Genomic DNA, 24,095 nt, shown 5'->3' with positions numbered 1-24,095 from the left:
CATTCGTATGTAAACTCTTTAAATATGCATCCATTCACTTTTGTAGAGAAACATTTAAAAGTACTTTGTACCAGAAACCTAATTTCAATGCCTTTTGTGAAAGCAACAAATTCCAGAATAAAATTTACACTTTTGATGAGGTTTAAACTACTTTTGGTTCCCAGATGGATGAACAAATTTTGGTATGATAATGTAAATGGAATCCTGGATTTGTTTTGAAATGATGACTATGACTAAAGCAGGCCATACACCGACAGATATTTTTGTTAAGTCTGCAGGCTGAACGAAAGATATTAAAGTTGTTGTAAATCCTTCCATATACCCAGCATTTCCATATACCCACTTCCATATACCCACCTGGACTTCGGTGATAAACAAATCCTCCTACATAAGTTGTACCTCTTTATACAAAATTGAGACGTGACCCTGTGTGTTCAAAATTGAGACCTGGGGGTCCTAGTGGACAACAGGCTTGGCAGTGGCATGCAATGCCAAGCCGCTGCAAGCAAAGCCAACAGAATACTGGGATGTATAAAAAAGGGGATTCACTCCAGAAATAAAGAGATTATTCTCCCTCTCTACAAGACTCTGGTCCGGCCACATCTGGAGTATGCTGTCCAGTTCTGGGCACCGGTCCTCAGGAAGGATGTGCTGGAACTGGAGAGAGTCCAGTGAAGGGCAACAAAAATAATTAGGGGAATGGAGGACATCGGCTATGAGGAAAGACTACAAGCACTGAACTTATTCTCTCTGTAGAAGAGATGATTGAGGGGGGATATGATATTAATGTACAAATACTGTACTGGCGACCCTAGCATAAGGAACAAACTTTTCAGAGAAAGGGAATACATTAAGACACGTGGCCACTCACTAAAACTAGAGGAAAAACGGTTTAACCGTAAACTACGTAAGAGGTTGCTACTGTCAGAGCAGTAAGGATGTGGAATTCTCTTCCACAAGCAGTGGTATCAGCAGGGAGCATCGATAGTTTAAAAAAACTATTAGATGGGCACCTTAAAGACCACAACATAAAGGAGTATACAATGTACGGTTAACAGCAAACACACACACACACACATCATAGGTTGAACTGGATCGACTGATGTCTTTTTTCAACCTCACAAACTATGTGTGTTGTGGCACCACATCCAATTAATGCAAGTATAGAGAGAAAACCCATGTAGGTAATAGGACTTTAAAGGTATGGACTTTAAATGGTATGCATGAGGTGCTAAAGTTCATGCTCCTATAGCAAAAGAGCCCATAAATTGCCCATCGTATGCCAGGGTCTGGTGTCTGTGGATCACCGATCTTATTACCTACCGTATCCGAGCCAACATGGATTCTTGTGTCTAGATATCAATGGATTGCTACGCGAACGGAGTGGACATCTCCATTGTCTCCCTGCTAGAGGGGCTTTTGCCACAGGTTGGATCGGCACGCAGAGGAGCCTTGACCTGAATAGCAAGAAGGAAACTGATATGTAGTGGATATTTTCAATACAAGAATAACCCTATCACCATCATCACTCTCTCATATTGAAAGTGAGAAGATATTTGATTCCTCGTGGCTACTATCCAAACACCAATAGGATCTCCTGAGGAAGCTTTTTAAAGAAATGAGTAGCGATCCATTGGTATCTACACACTAGAATCCATATTGGTCCGAACACAGGAGGTCGTTTTTTCTGTGATCCACAGACACCAGACCCTGGCATACGATGGACAATTTATGGGCTCTTTTGCTATGGGAGCATGCTGTTTAGCACCTCATGCATACCATTCATGTGGTGGTTTTTCATGAATTTTTGATCTTGTTGTTATAAATAAATTTTGTATTTTTATATATAATTGAGTACTGATTTTTATCCCTATGGTATTAATAGTGGCTACCTTTAAAGTCCTATTACCTACATGTTTTTTCTCTGTTATGGGGGTGTTTCTTTGCAGCAGGGACTGGAGCACTTGTCAGGATAGAATGAAAATGGATGGGGCACAATGCCATCAAATTCTTCAGGAAAATCTGTTGCCCTCTGCCAGAAAGTTGTCAGTGGGAAGAAAGTTTACCTTCCAACATGACAATGACCCAAAGCACACAGCAAAAGTGACCACACAGTGGTTTAAGGAGAAAAAGGTACTGCAAAAAAGAGTGGGCAAATATTGCAAAGTCTAGTTGTGCAAAGTTAGTAGAGACATATTCCAACAGACTAAGACTCGGTTCACACTGGGGCGGCACGACTCTGTACTACTTCGGGGGCGACTTGTGCATTCCCATGCACCACGACTTTGGAGTGACTTGCACGGACTTCACATAATGGAAGTCTATGCAAGTCGCTCCGAGGTCGCCCCGAAGTAGTACAGGACCATTTTTCTAAGTCGGAGCGACTTGTGTCGCTCCTATTAGAACGGGTCCTGTAGCAGTCAATGGACCGCGAGGGAGCGCGACTTGTCAGGCTGACAAGTCGCCTGACAAGTCGCGCTAGTGTGAATCTAGACTTAAGGTTGTAATTAAAGCAAAAGATGGTTTGACAATATACTGACATAAGGCAGGGGTGATCCTTTTTCCAACTCAGTGATTCTGTTTTTGAATCTTTGTATTTATTTCTGACATGTTGGTGTTATACCTTTCACTTGGGTGAATAAAACAAAAACCGTGTTTGTCTTCATTTCAGGCTGCAAATCAACAAAATGTGAATATTTTAAAGGGGGTGAATATTTTCTATACCCACTGTATGCATTCTGGCAAACACAGGTTTTGGGTTTCACCATGAACAATCAAGCTAAATATGATATCTATATAACCATATTTCTGCAAATGGGCATGACCTGTACATAGATATGTAGTCATACAATCACAGAAGTTTCTGAAAGAGTGATACAAATAAAATTTTACATCTGTAGAAAAAAGAAAAACCCTACTATTCATACATAGAATATATTCATCTTTGAAGTATGAGTCACTTCGGAATTCCATCTAGAACAGAGCTCAGCTTGAGACCTTGTTATTTTATATGACTATAGAACTCCTTAGTGACTTTATATTTTATTAATACCGCTGTAGAAGGCGTATTATACCATACATAGTTTTTTTTATTCTGCTACATAATGAGGATCTTTATGATCGGCTTTTAATTTAAATGTCTGTACATACACTTTTTCTGCCACTTCAAACTTGCTTACTTGTGATTCTAACCGACTCCTGCCACTAGTCTTTCGTTGTTAATACTGTACCATGGAAATTGCCCTGAAGCCCCCTCCTCATTAAAATGTCATTGTGCAACGAGACTCACTTACATCCCATAAACAAAACAAACAAAGGCGCAAAGAACTAGGGCATTACCGTAAACACTTTATTAGGAATTAAAGCCAATGAGTTCATAATCACAAGAGCCAGTAGTTCAACCAGCATTGTACATAAAGCCAACAAAACGTTCTTGCAGGAGATGGAACGCACATGGTATGGTTAACTATTGGCTCTTGAGAGTATGTTCTCATTGGTTTTAATCCCTACTGAAGTGTTTATGTTAATGCACTAGGTCTTTTCGCCCTTTGTTATGTTTATGTCTTCTCAAAATGTCCCAATCTCAAGAGCATTGGCGTAACATATCTGTCTTGGTTGAGAGTTGATGGTCACCAATCACTGCAGTTCCTTTCGTTTCTCGAGAATCTTTTAGTGCTCCAGTGTCAAGGTTTTGCTCTTTTCTATGTGATCACTTACATTCTACATATAGTGTGCAGAGTGGCCTCCTGTAGAGGACAATGTCCCTAATAGGTTCCTCCATTTGCACTTGTTAACACTAGAGGTCTAGTGCAGGCATGTCCAACCTACGGCCCGGGGGCCACATGCGGCCCGGAACCCCAGGCAATGCGGCCCACTGCACCCTGACAATTTTTTTTTTGATGGGGAGGAAGGAAGTCAGGTCGGGGGCATGCCCACAGCGGCTTCCAACTAACGGTAGGCAGAGGCTGCCTCGGAGGGGGGGGGGGGGGGGGGGGAGGCGAGCATGTGCAGTGTTTCTGACTCCTACCACCATGACAACTTCTTCAAATCACTGAAGTGGTCATGGTGGTTAGAGTGTTCCTTTAATATCTCTCAGAAGAAGTAAACCTCTGTATACTGATTCCATTTCATTTGACCATCCTCTAGTTGTGTTAAATTAGTGCGGGGGGTGCGGCATCGCAGGAAGGGCGGGACGGCATTTTATTACTTATATACCTAACTATAGTATATATTTTATATGCGGCCCGAGAAAATTTCTCTACACTTAATGTGGCCCAGAGAAGCCAAAAGGTTGGACACCCATGGTCTAGTGCAGGCACGTCCAACCTGCGGCCCCGGGGGCCTCATGCGGCCCAGAACCGCAGGCAATGTGGCCCACTGCCCCCTGACAATTTTTTATTTTTTTGCTGGGGAGGAAGGAAGTCGGGTGGGGGCACGGCCACAGCGGCTTCCAACTAACTGTAGGCAGAGGCTGCCTCGGAAGGGATCATCCTCTAGTTGTGTTAAATTAGTGCTCAGGGGGGGGGTGTTAGCGCTGGAAGGGCGCGGCGGCGTTTTATTACTTATATACCTTAACTATAGTATATATTTTATATGCGGCCCGAGAAAATTTCTCTACACTTAATGTGGCCCAGAGAAGCCAAAAGGTTGGACAACAATGGTCTAGTGCATTACCGTAAACACTTTATTAGCAATTAAAACCAATGAGTTCATACTCACAAGAGCCAGTGGTTTAACCAGCGTTGTACATAAAGCCAGGTAATAAAACATTCTTCCAAGAGATGGAACGTACATGGTCTGGTTTAACCATTAGCTGTTGCGAGTATGTTCTCACTGTTTTTAATTCCTAATGAAATGTTTATGGTAATGCACTAGGCCTTTTCACCCTTTCCTTTGTTATGTTTATGTTATAAGGCAGGTGGAAGCCTGTCGTGCAGAGAAGGCTTACTGTTGCTGGCGGGCGGAGCTTGGATGGAAACCCGAGGTGAGTAGCACAGGCTAGCCTGAGGTGCGGGGTCTAAGCATCCACCGGTCTTCACCAGAGCCTCTGATGGTGAGGATGGATTTGGTTGCAGGTGGATACCAGGTCGCGGTCCCCAGGGTCACCCCACCAGAGGGTAACCGGTCAAGGTCCGAAGATGGATGAGCCGACAAGGAGAATCCAGAAGAGTAGTCAAAACGAGCCGGCATCAGGACGGGCAGCAGACAAGCGAGGTCAGGGACGAGCCAAAGGTCAACAGGTATCAGACAGGAATCAACAGGAAGCAGGTTCGGAACACAGGAGAGCTGAAGACAACACAGCAAAGTGCAAATGCACCAGCTGCCTTTAAATAGGCCTCCTTTGGCGCCAAACGTCCGGCTCAACGTGTGAGAACGTGAGAATGCATAATGTGCGTGGGGTCACTCACGTTAGCGAATGCGCATGCGCATTGGCTAATGCGCATTAGCCAATTAGCGTCTTATGACAGTTTAGGTCTTCTCCGTAATAGCTTCCTTCATTTGCACTTGTTAACACTAGAGGTCTAGTGCATTACCGTAAACACTTTATTAGCAATTAAAACCAATGAGTTCATACTCACAAGAGCCAGTGGTTCAACCAGCGTTGTACGTAAAGCTAGGTAATAAAACATTCTTCCAGGAGATGGAACGCATATGGTCTGGTTTAACCATTGGCTCTTGTGAGTATGTTCTCACTGGTTTTAATACCTAATAAAATGTATATGGTAATGCACTAGGCCTGTTCACCCTTTCCTTTGTTATGTTTATGTCTTCCCAAGATTCCCCAATCTCAAGAGCATTGGCGTAGCATACCTCTCTTGGTTGAGAGTTGATGGTCACCAATCACTGCAGTTTGTTTGGTTTCTCGAGAATCTCTTAGTGCTCCAGTGTCAAGCTTTTGTTCTTTTGTGTGTGATCACTTACATCCCACATATTGTGTGCAGAAGGACCTCCTGTAGAGGACAATCTCCCTAATAGGTTCCTCCATTTGCACTTGTTAACACTAGCTTAACCTGCCATTTGAAACTGTTCCAAGCAGAAAACAACAATACAGATCTATTTGGCATCTGAGTCTATATAAGCATAGTCAAAATTCCTGAGCCCTGATGAAGGGGGAGTCTTTTTGGCCCCCGAAACACAATGGCTTTTTTTTGCTGTGCAAAAAGGTTTGGACTCTTGGATGTTTTTGACACTCCTATTAGAATGTATATGATCTGCCTAGTAGGGACACAGAGTGGGGAAATGTTAGGCCTCTCACATATTTTTCCTGCCATCTAGAAATATTATAACATTAGATTAGAATTCAGCTTAACAGCCCATTCAGACTGGCGCGACACGACTTTGTGGCACGACTTGCACGGACTTCATATAATTGAAGTCAATGCAAGTCGCCTCCAGGTCGCCCCAAAGTAGTACAGGACCCCTTTTCTAAGTCGGAGCGGCTTGTGTCGCTCCTATTAGAACGGGTCCTGTACTACTCAATGGCGAGCGACTGACCGCGACTTGTCAGGCGACCAAGTCGCGCTAGTCTGAATGGACTCTAAGAGATGACCTGAACTGTGGAAGGCATTCCCAGGACAAGCATGTAGAGGACAAAAGGGCTGGTCTCCGCTATTGCCTACAGGTTTTTCTGCAGCTAATCTTTACTCAATTTCATACTTACCCTGGTTTGTCCCATACTTTGTCTATAGAATGTGGGAAGTTAACCATCTTGGTAGAGGCAGGGCTTTGCTTCCTCAGCCTTTTCCCTGAGGCACCGTGCCTTAGATCAGTGTTTCTCAACCTTTTTCAGTCAAGGCACCCTTTAAAAATCATGAACAGTCTTGAGGCACCCCATTCTAAAATGTAAAAAATATTCGAATTGTTTTACATAATTCAGCAATATCCGCACAGGTAGGACACCCAACATCAGAGGTGAATTATTCTTCCAAAGCAAATACACTTTTGCAAACTGGTATTGACTAGTATTCCAATGTTTCTCCTCTTCCTTAGTTTTTCTCCATCGCTCAACTAATGTGACCCCAATGCTGATGGAAAGGGGGGGGGGGTCAAACAAGGATGCTATCAGGCAACTGACATCCTCCTTATCAACTGATGATTCCATTGGTCATTAGGACAGTGGCAGGTAGAAGGTTGTAAGATTGCACAATGAAAATCTGTGGCTCTGTATAACTAAAAGGAATGCTTTAGCCATACGCTGGCTTGTATACAATTTTTGGGCAATTGTTAGGCATTTTGCCATGGCACCCCTGAAGAAACCCCACGGCACCCCAGGGTGCCAGGGAGCCCTTGTTGAAAAAGGCTGCCTTAGATGATCTTACACTGCAGATACAGTGCCTTGCGAAGTATTCGGCCCCTTGAACTTTGCGACCTTTTGTCACATTTCAGGCTTCAAACATAAAGATATAAAATTGTAATTTTTTGTGAAGAATCAACAAGTGGGACACAATCATGAAGAGGAACGAAATTTATTGGATATTTCAAACTTTGTTAACAAATAAAAAACTGAAAAATTGGGCGTGCAAAATTATTCAGCCCCCTTAAATTAATACTTTGTAGTGCCACCTTTTGCTGCGATTACAGCTGTAAGTCACTTGGGGTATGTCTCTATCAGTTTTGCACATCGAGAGACTGAAATTTTTGCCTATTCCTCCTTGCAAAACAGCTCGAGCCCAGTGAGGTTGGATGGAGAGCGTTTGTGAACAGCAGTTTTCAGTTCTTTCCACAGATTCTCGATTGGATTCAGGTCTGGACTTTGACTTGGCCATTCTAGCACCTGGATATGATTTGTGAACCATTCCATTGTAGATTTTGCTTTATGTTTTGGATCATTGTCTTGTTGGAAGACAAATCTCCATCCCAGTCTCAGGTCTTTTGCAGACTCCATCAGGTTTTCTTCCAGAATGGTCCTGTATTTGGCTCCATCCATCTTCCCATCAATTTTAACCATCTTCCCTGTCCCTGCTGAAGAAAAGCAGGCCCAAACCATGATGCTGACACCACCATGTTTGACAGTGGGGATGGTGTGTTCAGGGTGATGAGCTGTGTTGCATAACGTTTTGCATTGTTGCCAAAAAGTTTGATTTTGGTTTCATCTGACCAGAGCACCTTCTTCCACATGTTTGGTGTGTCTCCCAGGTGGCTTGTGGCAAACTTTAAATGACACTTTTTATGGATATCTTTAAGAAATGGCTTTCTTCTTGCCACTCTTCCATAAAGGCCAGATTTGTGCAGTATACAACTGATTGTTGTCCTATGGACAGAGTCTCCCACCTCAGCTGTAGATCTCTGCAGTTCATCCAGAGTGATCATGGGCCTTTTGGCTGCATCTCTGATCAGTCTTCTCCTTGTATGAGCTGAAAGTTTAGAGGGACGGCCAGGACTTCGTAGATTTGCAATGGTCTGATACTCCTTTAATTTCAATATTATCGCTTGCACAGTGCTCCTTGGGATGTTTAAAGCTTGGGAAATATTTTTGTATCCAAATCTGGCTTTAAACTTCTCCACAACAGTATCTCGGACCTGCCTGGTGTGTTCCTTGTTCTTCATGATGCTCTCTGCGCTTTAAACGGACCTCTGAGACTATCACAGTGTAGGTGCATTTATACGGAGACTTGATTACACACAGGTGGATTCTATTTATCATCATTAGTCATTTAGGTCAACATTGGATCATTCAGAGATCCTCACTGAACTTCTGGAGAGAGTTTGCTGCACTGAAAGTAAAGGGGCTGAATAATTTTGCACGCCCAATTTTTCAGTTTTTTATTTGTTAACAAAGTTTGAAATATCCAATAAATTTTGTTCCACTTCATGATTGTGTCCCACTTGTTGTTGATTCTTCACAAAACATTACAGTTTTATATCTTTATGTTTGAAGCCTGAAATGTGGCAAAAGGTCGCAAAGTTCAAGGGGGCCGAATACTTTCGCAAGGCACTGTATACAATTATGAGACACACGTGTGACCAGGCACACAGAGAGCACTGACATTTTTCAGGAGGAATTTAAAACAAAAGGTAGATTTATTTAGGGCCATCAAAACAGTGATGAACACAGACATGGTCCAATACTGTTGGCAACATCAGGAAACCTGCCCTGAGAAATGTCATGCAGCCATCACTGGTGCCTTCAAAGAGCACTTTTGCAAAGTTGATGTAATTCAGATAGGGTTTACCTCTACTATAAGTGTCCTGTAGTACCCTCAGTTTTGTCAATCACTATGTTTTTATACTTTTTTGTATATTTGTTATATCTGTTTTTTAAAGGTATGTCTTTCATAGGAAACTGTTATGTTGATCTTGGATGCTACTATCTATCTTTCTGACAACTGATTTTTCTTCTTTCTCCACAGCTCTCCGAGACAACAGAATCCAGCTTGTCCGGTCCTCACAAAACGAGCTGTCTATCAGTATTAATAATGTGGTGTTAGCTGATGAGGGCGAGTACACCTGCTCAATCTTCACAATGCCTGTCAGGACAGCCAAAGCAATGGTGACAGTTATAGGTATGTCTGGGGCTGCTTCCATTCCTGCCCAATTGGTGACAGGTATTAATGTCTTTTGTGACGGTACTCACCGTCACTGGGAGTGAAAGACAGATACTTAATGGTTTGGATTGCTTCAAATGGATTCTGTGTTTACAATTATGATAGTGTGTATTGAACTTCAATGTCAGAGACAGGCTCTCCCTATTGTCTGTCTATTGAGGTGTGATGTGGATTATGTTAACCACTTTAGCCCCAGCCCTATTTCGGACACTTTTTGTTCACAAGTTAAAACCAGTATTTTTTCCTAGAAAACTACTTAGAACCCCCAAACATTATATATATTTTTTTAGCAAAGACTCTGGAGAATAAAATGTCGGTCATTGCAAAATTTTTTGTCACGCGGTATTTGCGCAGCGGTCTTTAAAACGCCATTTTTTTGGAAAAAATTTGAAAAATCACATTTCACTGCATTTAAAAAATACTAAACAGTAAAGTTAGCCCATTTTTTTTGTATATTGTGAAAGATGATGTCACGCCGAGTAAATAGATACCAAACATGTTACGGTTTAAAATTGCGCCCCCCCGTGGGATGGCGACAAACTACGGTCAATAGAGATCTCAATCTGCGACGCTTTAAATTTATTTAACGGTTACCAGTTTAGAGTTAGTGTGTAGCTCTTTTTTTTTAATTATTGCCCACGCTCTGGCGATCGCGGCGATACCTCACATGTGTGGTTTGAACAGCGATTTCATTTGCGGCTCGACTTGCGTATACGTTTTTTTTTGTGCGCGAGCTAACGGTGACGGGGACGGCTAAATTTTTTTTTTTTTTTTTTCCTATTTATTTTTTCTTTTTTTTTAAACTTTATTACAGGTTTTTAAAAAAAAATAAAAATCTGATCACTTTTATTGCTGTCACAAGCAATGTAAACATCCCTGGTGACAGCAATATGTCGTGACAGGTACACTTTATGGAGGGATCGAGGGTCTAAAAGACCCTAGACCCCTCCACTACACTTCCCTGTATGCAAAACGCCGAAAACGGCATTTTTGCATACAGCCGTTTTTCAAATCTGCCGCCTTTTGCAGCACAGTAACCCGGAAGTGACGTCATGGACGCCGCCTCCGGGTTACGTCATCGGAGACCCGATCGATGCCGTTTCCGGCATTCATCGGGACTCCATCCAGCCGGCGGACGTGCCGGCTGGGTGCTCGGGGCTCCCGGTGGGACGGTAGCCCCGAGCAAAGCCGCGGAAGGCGGCGGGAGGGGGGGGACGTCCCCTCCCGCCCCCGCGGGTAACGATCGAGCGGCTCCCGAGCCGCATCGATCGTTACCGACGGAAAGCCGACCGTCGGCTTCAAACAACGGTACCGGGATGATGCCTCTAGCTAGAGGCATCATCCCGGTATAACCACTCAAAGTCAGCCGACGTAGAGGTTACGTGACTGGTAGTAAAGTGGTTAAACCTGTCTGTCCCATTGTTAATTGGTAATGAACTCACATATTGTCTCTGTCCAGATGGCTAGATAATTAGTTCAGGTAATTCTATTTCTGTATACAATTTCATCTGCATATGATAATGTAATCAGCCAACCCCTGACCTGATGGGGTAATTTGATCAGGAAGGGGATGTGCTCATGTGTGTATAAATTGAGTGTAAAACTGTTCAATAAAGGAGAAGGTTCCAGAACTTATACAAGCTAAGCTGTCGGCTAGCTTTGTATGGGGGTGGCTGGGAAAATCTGATATCTATGTTTTTTCGACTGGGAGGAAGCCGTACCTGACGGAAATCCACAAGTACAGTGCGGGTTGCGGTTCCGTTACATCTTTCAATGATAAAGATACAGTTTTATATTAATGAAAATATCTCTCTGTTGTCTATTTTCTAGTGTAGCTTCATACAATGTTTGACTGATTTGTACAAAATTACTACTCTTTTATCAACCTGTAGAACAAGTATTTCTGTGAGGAGTCCACACATAGCTGGCGATCATGTTGGTCGGCTGTGTCCCCCTGCCCCCAGCCCCCGTATCCAAAATTAATTTTCTTTTGGAAGAAAAACCATCTTTTCTAGTTTTGAATAGAGGATGGAACGGTTGGACTTGTCAGGTTTTTATTGCTGTCTCTGTCCCTACTGGAGATGTTCACCTTCTCTATTTGCACTGGTGTCTATCGCCATCGCCACCTGGACAAAAAAGTGACGGGAAATGGAAAAATTCTTTTAGTTGTCTTCAAAACAGAAAGTGAAAGGAATCTTCCAATGGGACATCTGTTCTGGTGACAGCTATTGGAGCAGAGATCCTCCCCTCACTTTTCAGAGACTTCCTCTCACTTCCTGCTGTGTCTACAGAACAGAAAGTTAAAGCTTGTCTCCTTACAAAATAAAAGTTTTTCAATGCAGTGGTGTTGTCTAGAGGAGAGGAGAAAGGAAAAATACGTAATCCTCCGATCCTCCTAGCACAAGACCGGTCCAGCATCCCCATGTTCCAGCTGCCTTGAGTTGTGGACTGCTCCTGATGTCACCAAGCCCATAGCAGGCTCCATAGATCAGGAACAGTCCACCACTGGACTGTGGGGGAGCGCAGTTTTCCAATGGAACACAGGATCAGGTGAGTATAAGCTTTCTCCTCACCCCTAGACAAAACAAGCAGTTGCCCGACTACATGAGAAAACTTTTTTTCCCAATGGGAAATCTTCCCAATGGGACAAGGACAGACAAAAACAGTGATTTTAACCATATCCTACTTTATAAGAAATAAATAATTAACCATTTCCCGACCGCCCAACGCACATATACTGCGGCAGGGCGGCCGCTCTGTGCCAGAATACGTACCTAGGTCGTGATCTGACACTTCCGGGTCCATGGAGTTAGGCTTTAAGGGAGATCTTCCCAATGGGACAGAGACAGACAAAAACAGCGATTTTAAGCATATCCTACTTTATAAGAGATCAATAATTAACCATTTCCCGGCCGCCCACCACCCATATACTGCGGCAGGGCATCCGCTCTGTGCCAGAATACGTACCTAGTACGTGTCCTGACACTTCCTGGTCTGGGGCACGCATGCACACCACCCACGTTTACTGTGATCTCACACAGCGGCAGCCCAGCGGTGCGTACTGCGGACTGTCCATCGGCACCCGCTCATTGTACAGTACACAGGCAGAACGGTAGTCTGCCTATGTAAACAAGGCAGATCGCCATTATGTCAGTAGGGAAGGTATTGATCCTGTGTTTCTGCAAAGCAAGAGCATGGATCAATGCCTTCCCATAGTAAAAGCATCACCCCCACAGTGAGAAAGCACAGGCTAGGCACACAGTTAACTCTTTGATCGCCCCTGATGTTAACCCCTTCCCAGCCAATGTCATTAGTACAGTGACAGTGCATATTTTTTAGCACTGATCACTGTATTAGTGTCACCGGTCCCCAAAAAGTGTCAGTTTTCTGATTTGTCCGCTGCAATATCGCAGTCGCTGATTGCCGCCATTACTAGTAAAAAAAATATATAAATAAATAAATCCCATCGTTTTTGTAGACCCTATAACTTTTGCTCAAACCAATCAAAAAAACTGTTTTGGAGATTTTTTTTTACCAAACATTTGTAGCAGAATACATATTGGCCTAAAATTTATGAAGATTAAGGGCTCTTTCACACGGTCCGCCTCCGTAGGCGGATCCGTGCTGCTCAGAGGGGGATCGATCCGCGATCCCCGCTGAGCCGGCGGATGACAGCTCCGTCTCCGCTTGCAGTGCGGAGAGGGAGGTGTCACAGCCCCCGCTGCTCTCTATGGGGGATCGGATGAGAACGGACCGCTTGTCCGCTCTCATCTGATCCGATCCCTGGACGGATGGAAAAATAGGGTTTCCATCCGTCCTTACTTCACGGACAGGATCGGATACGGATGTCAGCGGAGGTGTCTCCGCTGACATCCGCTGCCCCATAGAGCTGCATGGAGGATCCGATCAGATCCGCCTAAAAAACTGACAGGCGGATCTGATCGGATCGCCCGTGTGAAAGAGCCCTTTTTCGATTTTTTTATTGGATAAGTTTTATAGCAGAAAGTAAAACATATTGTCTTTTTTGTTTATAGCGCAAAAATAAAACCCGAAGAGGTAATCAAATACAACCAAATGAAAGCTCTATTTGTGGGAAAAAGAGGACATACAGTTTATTTGGGTACAGGGTAGCATGACCGCGCAATTGTCAGTTAAAGTAACGCAGTGCCGTATTGCAAAAAATGGCCTGGTCATGAAGGGGGGTAAATCATCCAGAGTGCAGGTGGTTAAAAAATGTTTCATTTTTTTGACATACTCTACTTTATTATAATTGTATTTGAGGGTAGTTCTTTTTTTCTGTGAAATATTATATCCTCATTTCATTTTTATTTCAGTCTGTGAAAGTTGTTATGTGCTACGAATATTTGGTTCTCATTGGACAAGTGTTCTCTTTTTATGCTCTTCTCACAGTGCCTTCATTCTGTTTACTCCTAGGGGTACCCCAGGAACCCAAGATAACCGGATATGATAGACCATTTAATGAAAAGGAAAATGCCATTCTGAGGTGCACAACAAGTGGCAGCAAACCAGCGGCCAACATTAAGTGGTACAAAGGACCTGAAGAGCTGGAAGGTAAGGAATGGCATTATACTTTGCATCCCCCCCCACATTTATTTTCCATGTATTGGGAGATGATTTACGTGCCAGAGGAATTGTATTGTTGTCCATTAATTCCAGAGATATACAAAGCCCCCTGGCAGACAGAACAGCCAGGCGGCAGACCTGACTTGTTTCGACTACATTTAAGTCAAACAACTATGTCTTCTCCCTTCCTCCCACTTGTGATTGGATAATAAAGAGACATTCCAATTTAAACTTTAATTTCCCAACTATAGTTTTGCAGTGCACATTTGCTTGTGATTGGATGCTGTGGGGCAACAAAGATAGTATTTAGTTTAGGAACTTAATTTAGACCTTTAGTGGAATGCTGTCACGTACCTGATCCGAGGCCGAGATGCAGAGAGGGCTCCCCTTGCGGCTGAGTGCGGCACACCCCTGGGGTTGAGACAGAGGGTGTAGCGCCCACAGAAGCACTGGTTGCCGGCAGGGCCCTGATGGTAGACAGGCGGTCTCTAGCAGGGTGCTGGGCAGAAATACACCGGACAGTCCAAGGAGGAACCAGGAACAACCAGGCAGTAGGTGTAAGACCGGCCGGGGGGTCAAACACAGGGCTCGGCAAGAAGCTGCAACAGGTGCAATCCAAAGGTATAGCAGGAAGGCCCGGAGCAGACAAGTCCGTGGGAAAGCCAAGATCAGGTACTGGAGGGTAGGTAGACAGGAAGCAAGTCCGTGGGCCAAGCCGAGGTCAGATAACAGGAGAGCCAAACTGGAGCAGGGATGTTTAGACGAAGCCAAGGGTCAAAGCCAGGAGAGAGAGCAGACAGGTCAGGAACAAGCTGGGTCAAACTGGAATCCAGGAAGTAGCAAACGCTCAGGACACAGGAGGAGCTGAAGACAATCCAGCAATTTGATGGGCTAAGCAGAGTCCTCTTATAGGCCAGTAAATTAGTCTATGGCCTGAGTCCATTGCGGCCATGGGAAGTACTGGCGAAGTTGCCAGTTGTAGCACAGCCATTTCTGTGACAATGCGTCTATGGCCTGAGTCCATTGCGGCCATTGATAGTACTGGCAGAGTTGCCGTCTTCAGCACTGCCATTTCTCTGAGAAATGCATGATTTTCAAGGCAAATAGAGTGATCACTTTACAAGGGAAGTTGCCCTTTGCAAAGGAGTTTGCCCCAGAGCTTAGCGTAAGTTTTAAAATTTCATTATGCAAAAAAATCCAAATCCGGTTCAAAGAAAATTAGGAGAAATAGCTTTTGCCTGCAAATGATTGGACAATGGACGTCAGCAGGGGTAATTCCCTTACAAATAAAATATCCAAATACTGCGCTAGGACAAAAAAGCAAAAACAGATCCAAAATAGTTTTAAAATAAATATAAGTCCAATGAAAGAGTCTTGAGCAGCTAGCACAAAGTCCTATTGGTAAAGGATGGTATAGTAGAGTCAAATAAACAGCAACGCTCAGAATATGTTTCAGACAGTCCTCCAGGGACATAGGCACAAAAACAGTGAAAAGGAAACGATAGATCCACCACCAAGTGGAAGAAACACACTGTCTCTTACCAAATTCCAAAATTTTCAACCAAAAACATGGCCGACCTCCAATGGTATGCAGTACCAACGTCACTTGGCTAGGCTCCTCCCGACACATTTCGTCATTGGCGACATCATCAGGGGACATGTTTTTGGTTTGAAACGGATCTACACCACTATCCTTCTGTTTTTATGCTTATTTCTTTTGGAGAGAGTGTGAGTACCCTGTGTGCAGTCTCTATAGGTTTAATAACCCGTTTATAGAGATATCTGCGCAATGATTGCTTTCCATTTCTTCACTGATACGCTTTTGGAGTCTGTCTTCATGCTTCTAAGGAATATGGATTCACTGACCAAGTGATTTTACATGAGCTCACTTTGACCCAGTAGTCATTGGAATCTGGTAAGAGACAGTGTGTTTCTTCCCCTTGGTGGTGGATCTATCGTTTCCTTTTCATTGTTTTTGTGCCTATGTCACCGGATGACTGTCTGGAACATACGCTGAGCGCTGATGTTTATTTGACTCTAATTCCCTTACAAAGTGCAACTTTCAGATGACATTTGCATTCACAGAGATTTTTTTTTTTCCTGTCAGTCTAAGCATTACTAATAATCTAAGTTTTGTATTGCAGCTTGTGGAGGAGAATTTCTTCCAAAACCAATATTTGTAGTGTGGGAGGAGGTCTTCTCTGAGTGTGCAGGCTGCTGCCTATATTGGGGAATGACATACGCTGCACTTTTCAACACAGCAGCAGCGATAACTCAGAGTAATTTTAAGCCGAACGTGTCTTTTTCATGCTTCATTTTTGAACATTTCAATTTTGGGTGTATTTGCCCTTTGATGTTAAAATCTGAAAATGTTGCTGGAAAAGCACGGTGAAAGTCCACTCACTGCTGAAGATCAAAGAGCCAGTTCCATCTCTTCTCTAAAACAAAGTGACTAACGGTTCTTAAGGCTTATGTTAGCATCTTCAAGAGCTAGGAGTCAAGGTGACAATCACTTCCAGAGCTTTTTTTTTTTAAAGGCTGAAAATACTAGCACAAAACTACTGGGAAGGACACATATTAAATACTAGTTTGAGAAGAACGTGGGAAGATGATGTAAAGATTACAGATTCCTCAGAACTTGAATGTCAAAGCTTGGGTCTAAGGACAGGCCCCAAAGGCAGTCATATCTACATCCACTAGCTTCTCTAAAGTTGTTCACTAGAGATATTACATCTATATGGTGTATAATGCTATTGTGTGTTGTATTCTTTTTGTATTGCTGTACAATTATTGGATATTAAGCAGTGGGTTTTGTTGGAAGCTCATGGAAGAAAATACTGTAGCTCCCATTGACCTTGAAACCCTTTAAGCTTGTCCTTAAACTTCCTTTTTACTTCGACTAAATACATGGAATAAATAGGAACACATTAAAGTGATAGTCAAAATATAGGCTTAGATAGCATGAGGGCAGTGTAATCTGCTGAGGCTGCCACCCACCTTCTTCTATGTTCGCTTCTATGCTGTTTTGTTCACAAGCTTCAGACACCCCACAGTGCTCTTGTGTATCCCTGCCTACCCACCACCTTCAGAAAGCCTCTATAGCAACTCTAGCATCTCCCTGCCTGTCCACCACCTTCCGAAAGCCTATAAAGCAACTCTAGCATCTCTCTGCCTGTTCACCACCTTCTGAAAGCCTATAAAGCAACTCTAGCATCTGCTTGCCTGCCCACCACCTTCAGAAAGCCTCTATAGCAACTCTAGCATCTCCCTGTCTGCCCACCACCTTCAGAAAGCCTATATAGCAACTCTAGCATCTCACTGCCTGTCCACCACCTTCTGAAAGCCTATATAGCAACTGTAGCATCTGCTTGCCTGCCCACCACCTTCAGAAAGGCTCTATAGCAATTCTAGCATCTCACTGCCTTTCCACCACCTTCAGAAAGCCTATATAGCAACTCTAGCATCTCACTGCCTACCCACCACCTTCAGAAAGCCTCTATAGCAACTCTAGCATCTCCCTGCCTGCCCACCACCTTCCAAAAGCCTATAAAGCAACTCTAGCATCTCACTGCCTGTCCACCACCTTCAGAAAGCCTTTATAGCAACTCTAGCATCTCCCTGCCTTTCCACCACCTTCCGTAAGCCTATATAGCAACTCTAGCATCTGCTTGCCTGCCCACCAACTCTAGCATCTCACTGCCTGTCCACCACCTTCAGAAAGCCTTTATAGCAACTCTAGCATCTCCCTGCCTTTCCACCACCTTCCGTAAGCCTATATAGCAACTCTAGCATCTGCTTGCCTGCCCACCAACTCTAGCATCTCCCTGCCTGTCCACCACCTTCCGAAAGCCTATATAGCAACTCTACCATCTGCTTGCCTGTCCACCACCTTCAGAAAGCCTTTATAGCAACTCTAGCATCTCACTGCCTGTCCACGACCTTCAGAAAGTCTTTATAGCAACTCTAGCATCTCCCTGCCTGTCCACCACCTTCCGAAAGCCTATAAAGCAACTCTAGCATCTGCTTGCCTGCCCACCACCTTCAGAAAGCCTACCACCTGGGATGTGGCTGGTCATGGGTTCGAATCCTGACAAGTTCTGTTTTAGATGGCAAGTTGATCCTTAAAGCATTGTCTGAGAAATGTAATTTGACTTTAAGACTTAATTTGCTGCATGTTCCCTAAACTCAGCTTTCTCCTCTTAGGAGCACGGAACTCTGAGACAAGAGATCCTAATGGCAAAACCTTCACAGTTGTCAGCATTATTAGCTTCCCAGTGACCAGAGAGGATGACAAGGTAGAGATCACCTGCACTGTTGGTCACGAGTCCATGCCCAACACATTTAAATCTTCCAGCCAGATTCTTCAAGTCTTATGTGAGTACCCTTATACCTTTTTACATTGTTTCTGTTTTTATTGGCTTCTCTGATCAATGTTAGACCTGGGGAGAATGACATAGAGTTTAGATAGCTGTCAACACCTTTAGCCAATGTACTGGAATGGAGTGGAATTAATGCCAGAAAAGCCACCAAATTTAAACGAATTGAGCAGTTTGGAAATGTTGAACTGGCTCACAACTTTGAGTAAGAATTGCTTTGAGATTCACAGACTATGTATTGTACTGACTGCATCCACTGTAGACTGAATTTGTATGGTAGTCCTACAATCTTTGAGGTCAAATCAGTTTAAGGTAACGTGCATACTACCACGGTGTGGCTATGATTCTCTGATATCTTTAGGAGTGATTCTCTGATATCTTTAGGGGTGAATTTGTTTTGAATGTTTATAAATCACATTTCTCTTACGTCCTCTGACAGTCGTCGCCGCTCTTAATTCATTATGATTGAGTAATGGCTGTGCACTCTAGGAGTAAGCTAGGCAGTTATTAAACAGTTAATAACAACAGGTTTTTTAACCAGACACACCTCTAGGGGGCTGTCCCACAGACATTATCCCCCAGCTACTTCCTGTATCTTATCAGTTTTCTGCTGCCTAGCTCAGGAGTAGGCTGGGTTTCCCTGGCTGAGACTTAGGTCTCAGCTTTTTTCTTCCTTTTATGTTTTCTCTCTAAAAAAGTGTTTTTTCTTTTAAAAGATTTTTTTTTTATTTTCTCCTTCGCTTAGTTAGTCAGACTTTAGAACACTACAGCGTTTGCAGAGCTGGGCCTCGCACTGGTTGTTCTAGAACCTTACGGACTCCCAGCCTGCCATCGAGTGTTAGCAGGTTATTGGTATGCCCAGGCCTCGCAAACCACAGTGTCCCTGGCATTAGGGATGAGCCTGCGAAGTGGCTATCTTCACTGGGATGTCTCAACTGCGGTACACCCGCATGTTGCTAGCGTCCCCTTCGGCTGACGGTACCCCCACTCAGGGTGGGAGGTTTCCTGTCGCAGAGCGGTGCCCACGTTCGCTGGACCAGTGAGTACCATGCTACCCCTCTGTCTCTGGACCATGTTTGTTGGGGTGTGTATGTGGGCCCTCTGTTTGGGGAGGACAGTTCATGAGGTGTCTGCCATTACCTTTACCAGCCAGAAAAACCTATTTTATGCCTGCCTCTGATTAAGTTTCTCTTTCCTGACTTTATGACTAAGCTCTTTCAAAGGCAGTTTCCCTATCCAAAAAATGCCCTTTCTGGTCACTGCAGCAGTCTCATTGGACAGTGGAAAATAGTTGGCAGGGCTTAGCCCTGAACACAGGTAAAGTCAGGTCTTAGTCAATAAACTAAACTAAGGCACAGAAGAGGTTCTCATGGTTGATAAATAAAAAAATAAAAAATAAAACTGTTATTTTAAGCTATCTACAATTAGGTAGAATTTTTAGAAGTTTGAAGTTGTGTAGATGTTCATTTTAAGCACCCTGACTATAAGTAAATAATTTGTGGCAGTTAAAAGCATAAAAACCAAGAAACTGCACTTTTAAGTGCACTGGAGGAGCTGTCCATGCATCAAACTCATCTGGGACAAAAGTTTTGAAACGTGTCACCTAGTAAAGGCCCACTACCACTCAATTAATTTAACTGACCAAACCACCTCATCCCTACACCATGATGTTCAAAACCCTTCTCCATGTGCACCATCATTCCCAGACATTGGAGGTCCTAAACTCTCCCCCAATCAAGCAACTGATTTACTGAGTTGTACCATGTAATGAAAATGGAAAAACTGACTGCCTATCTTCACAACATGCAAGACCAATAAAATGTGCAATGAAATTCCTTCATGGGTACACTGGCATCAGGGCCAGATTAACGTAGGGGCTATTGGAGCTGCAGCTCCAGGCCCCTACCTTTATATAGGCTCCGGGTTGGCCATATTCACGGTTACCGCTCTTCTGTCACTTGTAAACACAGAAGTCTGGCTTCTATGCTCGCTTCCCCAGGCAGCTCCATCAGAACCTCCCCACACAGCACGAAGGCCGGACAAGGAGGGACAGTTGCCGATGCATGGATGTGTTTATGGGCTTCAGAGACAGCATCCCATGTTGAATTAGGCATGCATGGCTGCACCCTTCCTCCTCTGGGTGCATGCCAAGGCACGGCCCTTAAGGCCCTTCAAAATCCTCAGCACCAAGCCCATGATGCTCTTAATCCGGCCCTGACTGGCATTTAAGTTTCTCACTTTTCCTTGATTTCCCTTTACCTGGACTTTACATACTGACCTTTTTGATCATCATCTTAACTGAAGCAAACAAGTGTTACAATATAAGTTGGGCCTCGCGGACCTAACTGCCGTGGCATGCACACCCAGTCTTCTTTATTAGTTTTCCCACTATTTCTTTATCTCTCTCTCTCTCTCTCCACTTCTTCATTTTCTCCTATCTTTTCTTTGGGCAGTGTCTTTGGGCCATCAGTCTTTCAAACAGTCTTCATTATCCAGCCGGGTTTAAACCGCTGTTTAGCGGTTTTTGCAAACTTATATGGGTATAGGTGTTGATCGTGGTCACTACTGTCCTCCTTCATTGTGTCTTTTGAACTTGATAAAATGTATTCTTAAAAATAAATGAAATATAGAAATTGACTGGGTAATGTGATTTAAGACCACTTGAACTGTATATTCCTGCCAAAAGGACTGAACAGTAAAAATGAATGCCAACTGAAACCAATACATTTAAAAATTGAAAGCAATCATTTTCGTTAAAGGACCAATGCACTTTCTGTATATCTACCTGCAACTAATTTTTTTTTTTTTTTTTTTGGCATGGCTCAGAAGTGTGTGTCATACAGGGTGCAGGGCTAAGGAGGGTGAGTCACATGGCACAGGGTGCATGGCTAAGGATTGTTGCACAGAGTGCATGGTTTAAGAGTGCAGGAGTGCGTATCATGCAGGGCTCAGGAGCGTCACATGCGCAGAATTCAAGAGTGCATGCCACACAGGGTTCATGCACTCTTGGTAGCCCCCCAATTCCCCTTAGTAAAGAGCTCTCCCTTGTAGTCCCTCTAGATGAGAGTTTTTCCCCAAATCCCCCTTCCCTTTTCCCAGTACCGTGGTCACTCTCATAAAGAAAAAAATCAGAGAGCCCAGTTAACAGAGCATACAGTCAGTATGATGGGCTCCCAGCTCAGAACAGTGCCATCTTAAGAGCATTAAAGGGCCCCGGGCAATGCAGTTCACTTGGGCCCTGCCTACATAATTACTCACGAGAATAAAAATGCAAATTATCGATAAGGCGATATTTATTGGTACAGCAGTGCCAGGCTAATGACAGCTTCCAAGTTCGGCGGCTGGGTCCGGTGAACACACACACACACACGGATGGGAGTCAGACTCGACTGTCCTGTGTGTGCTTGTTCCCATGGAGGCAGATAGGCATTCCTGCAGTTGTGGGCTCCCCCTCCATGGCCCAAGTGGCCTGACAGCAGCGCAGGGCCGACAGGCACTTGCCAACTGCTAAGTTCAGCGGCGGGATGCACATGGGAATAGGTACCAATGCTTGGCGAGGCTGGGTCACTGGGCAGGTGGGGCCCCCCGGGCAACTGCCCAGCGTGCCCATTCGGTAAGATGGTCCTGGCTCGGAAGGATCTTTATCTTCAGGGAGAGGCTGTGGTTCTAATAGAAGAGAAATGGGGGGGGGGGGTGCTCATGGACTGCCGGGTCTCACTGAAGAGGTGAAGCAAGTACTGCGTTTCTTGTGTAATCACTGGAGTTGAAAAGCAACCAATGGGACACTTTGAGTAGCTTTGCCTGCAGGATTAGTGGTAGAGGTGTTGGTTCCAAGTACTGAAGCCTTCCAGGTGAAAAAAGCCTTGCTTACTGTATTTGGCAATGTTCACAATGAAAAAAATTGCTCAACTCTACTATAGAAACTGTTTTGTACATTAGCTGTAGACAAGATGGGCTTGATTTACTAAATCTGGAGAGTGCGAAATCTGGTGCAGCTGTGCATGGTAGCCAATCAGCTTCTAACTTCAGCGTGTCCAATTAAGATTTGACAAAAAAAGAAACCTGGAAGCTGCACCCGATTTTTGCACTCCAGTTTTAGTAAATCAACCCCTATGAATTATAGTTATGGGAAATACTATTTCTATGGCTAGTATCATGAAGGTAGAATATTGCTGGAATATCACACCAGTACAGTGCATTCATAAAACAGGCTTCATTGTATAATAATATCTATAGGGTAACCTTTGACTATAATGCTGTACAGAGTGCTACGTAGCTTCATACAGGAATTGCATGAGCTTACAGAGACATTTGACATTTACACATTGACATTTATAGGGCCAGGTCCAGAACCCATCATTTGGGATTTAAGATTGTCCAGATAAGGTTCTATTTTCAGTCATTTCAAGTTCCATAACATTTATTCTGAATTGCATTTTAAAGCAGTCTTTTTCTTTGCCCAGAGTGGTCATGGCATTTCTTTTACGATTGTAATTTTGAAATGCTTTTAGGTTGCTATATTAGGACATTTTCTTTGTATGGGGTATTTCTCTTAAAACCTATAACTGTTCACCAGTCTTTCATATCAGCTACTGATACTCTCTGCAATATTGCTTTACTGAATGGATATCACCAAAGAAAACACAATCATTCATGGACAGTTATGTCTATTCACAATATGCAGGTGCATCTCATAAAATTTGAATATCATCAAAAAGTTAATTTATTTAAGTAATTCAATTCAAAAAGTGAAACTCATATATTTTATAAAGATGCTTTACACACGGAGTGATATATTTCAAGCATTTCTTTCTTTTAATTTTGATGATTAAGGCTTACAGCTAGTGAAAACCCAAAATTCAATATCTCAGAAAATCAGAATATTACATAAAACCAATAAATAAAGTATTTTGAATACAGAAATGTTGGTGTGAGTTCTTGCAAGAGCTTAGCGATTATTCAAGGGAGTATGAAGAGCATAGCAATCCCTTGTAGCAGATTCCCACAATAAGAGACAGGACTCTAGATTGAGGGTGAAGTAGAACTCTTTATTGAACAGTCACACAGAATTTATATACAGCATGGATCTCCCCCTCCTGATCAGATTACCACACACAGGTCAGGGGTTGCCTGATTAAATTATCATATGCAGATGAAATTGTATGCAGAAATAGAGTTAACCTGAACTAATTATCTAGCCAGCTGGACAGAACAATGTGAGGTCATTAACATTTAACAATGGAACAGACAGACTTAACACAATACACGTTATCTCAATACACAAACAATAGGGCAAGCCTGTCTGTGACATTGAAGGACATGGAAAAGAAGCCAATGTGATTAGCTCTTTCAATGAACATGTTCAGAATCAAACAGAAAAAGTCCTCACATATTTCTCGAGATACATGGCTAACAAATATTACTGTCCCACTTGAAGCAATTCAAACCATTAGGTATCTGTCTTTCACTCCCAGTGACGGTGAACACTGGCTTACTAAAAAGTATGTCCATGCACTCAATACTCTACCAAAATGACTGTGCAGTAAATTATGCAAAAGAATCCCTGACCAAGTATTGAGTGCATACTATA

General features: G+C 43.4%; 1 protein-coding gene across 3 annotated transcripts in view; it reads left to right on the top strand.

Moving 5' to 3' along the window:
* Positions 1-24,095, top strand: part of CADM3 (cell adhesion molecule 3) — a 715,770-nt gene that overhangs the window by 473,143 nt on the left and 218,532 nt on the right. For all 3 annotated transcript variants that reach the window (XM_082275533.1, XM_082275534.1, XM_082275535.1), the window contains 3 exons: positions 9,351-9,503; positions 13,980-14,117; positions 18,333-18,503. In XM_082275533.1, the coding sequence (XP_082131659.1) occupies positions 9,351-9,503; positions 13,980-14,117; positions 18,333-18,503 (462 nt within the window). The remainder of the gene's footprint in view (positions 1-9,350; positions 9,504-13,979; positions 14,118-18,332; positions 18,504-24,095) is intronic.

The sequence above is a fragment of the Pelophylax lessonae genome, assembly GCF_965119305.1.
Source record: "Pelophylax lessonae genome assembly, chromosome: 13".
Lineage (NCBI taxonomy): Eukaryota > Metazoa > Chordata > Amphibia > Anura > Ranidae > Pelophylax > Pelophylax lessonae.
This window is presented reverse-complemented; position numbering and strand designations above follow the sequence as displayed.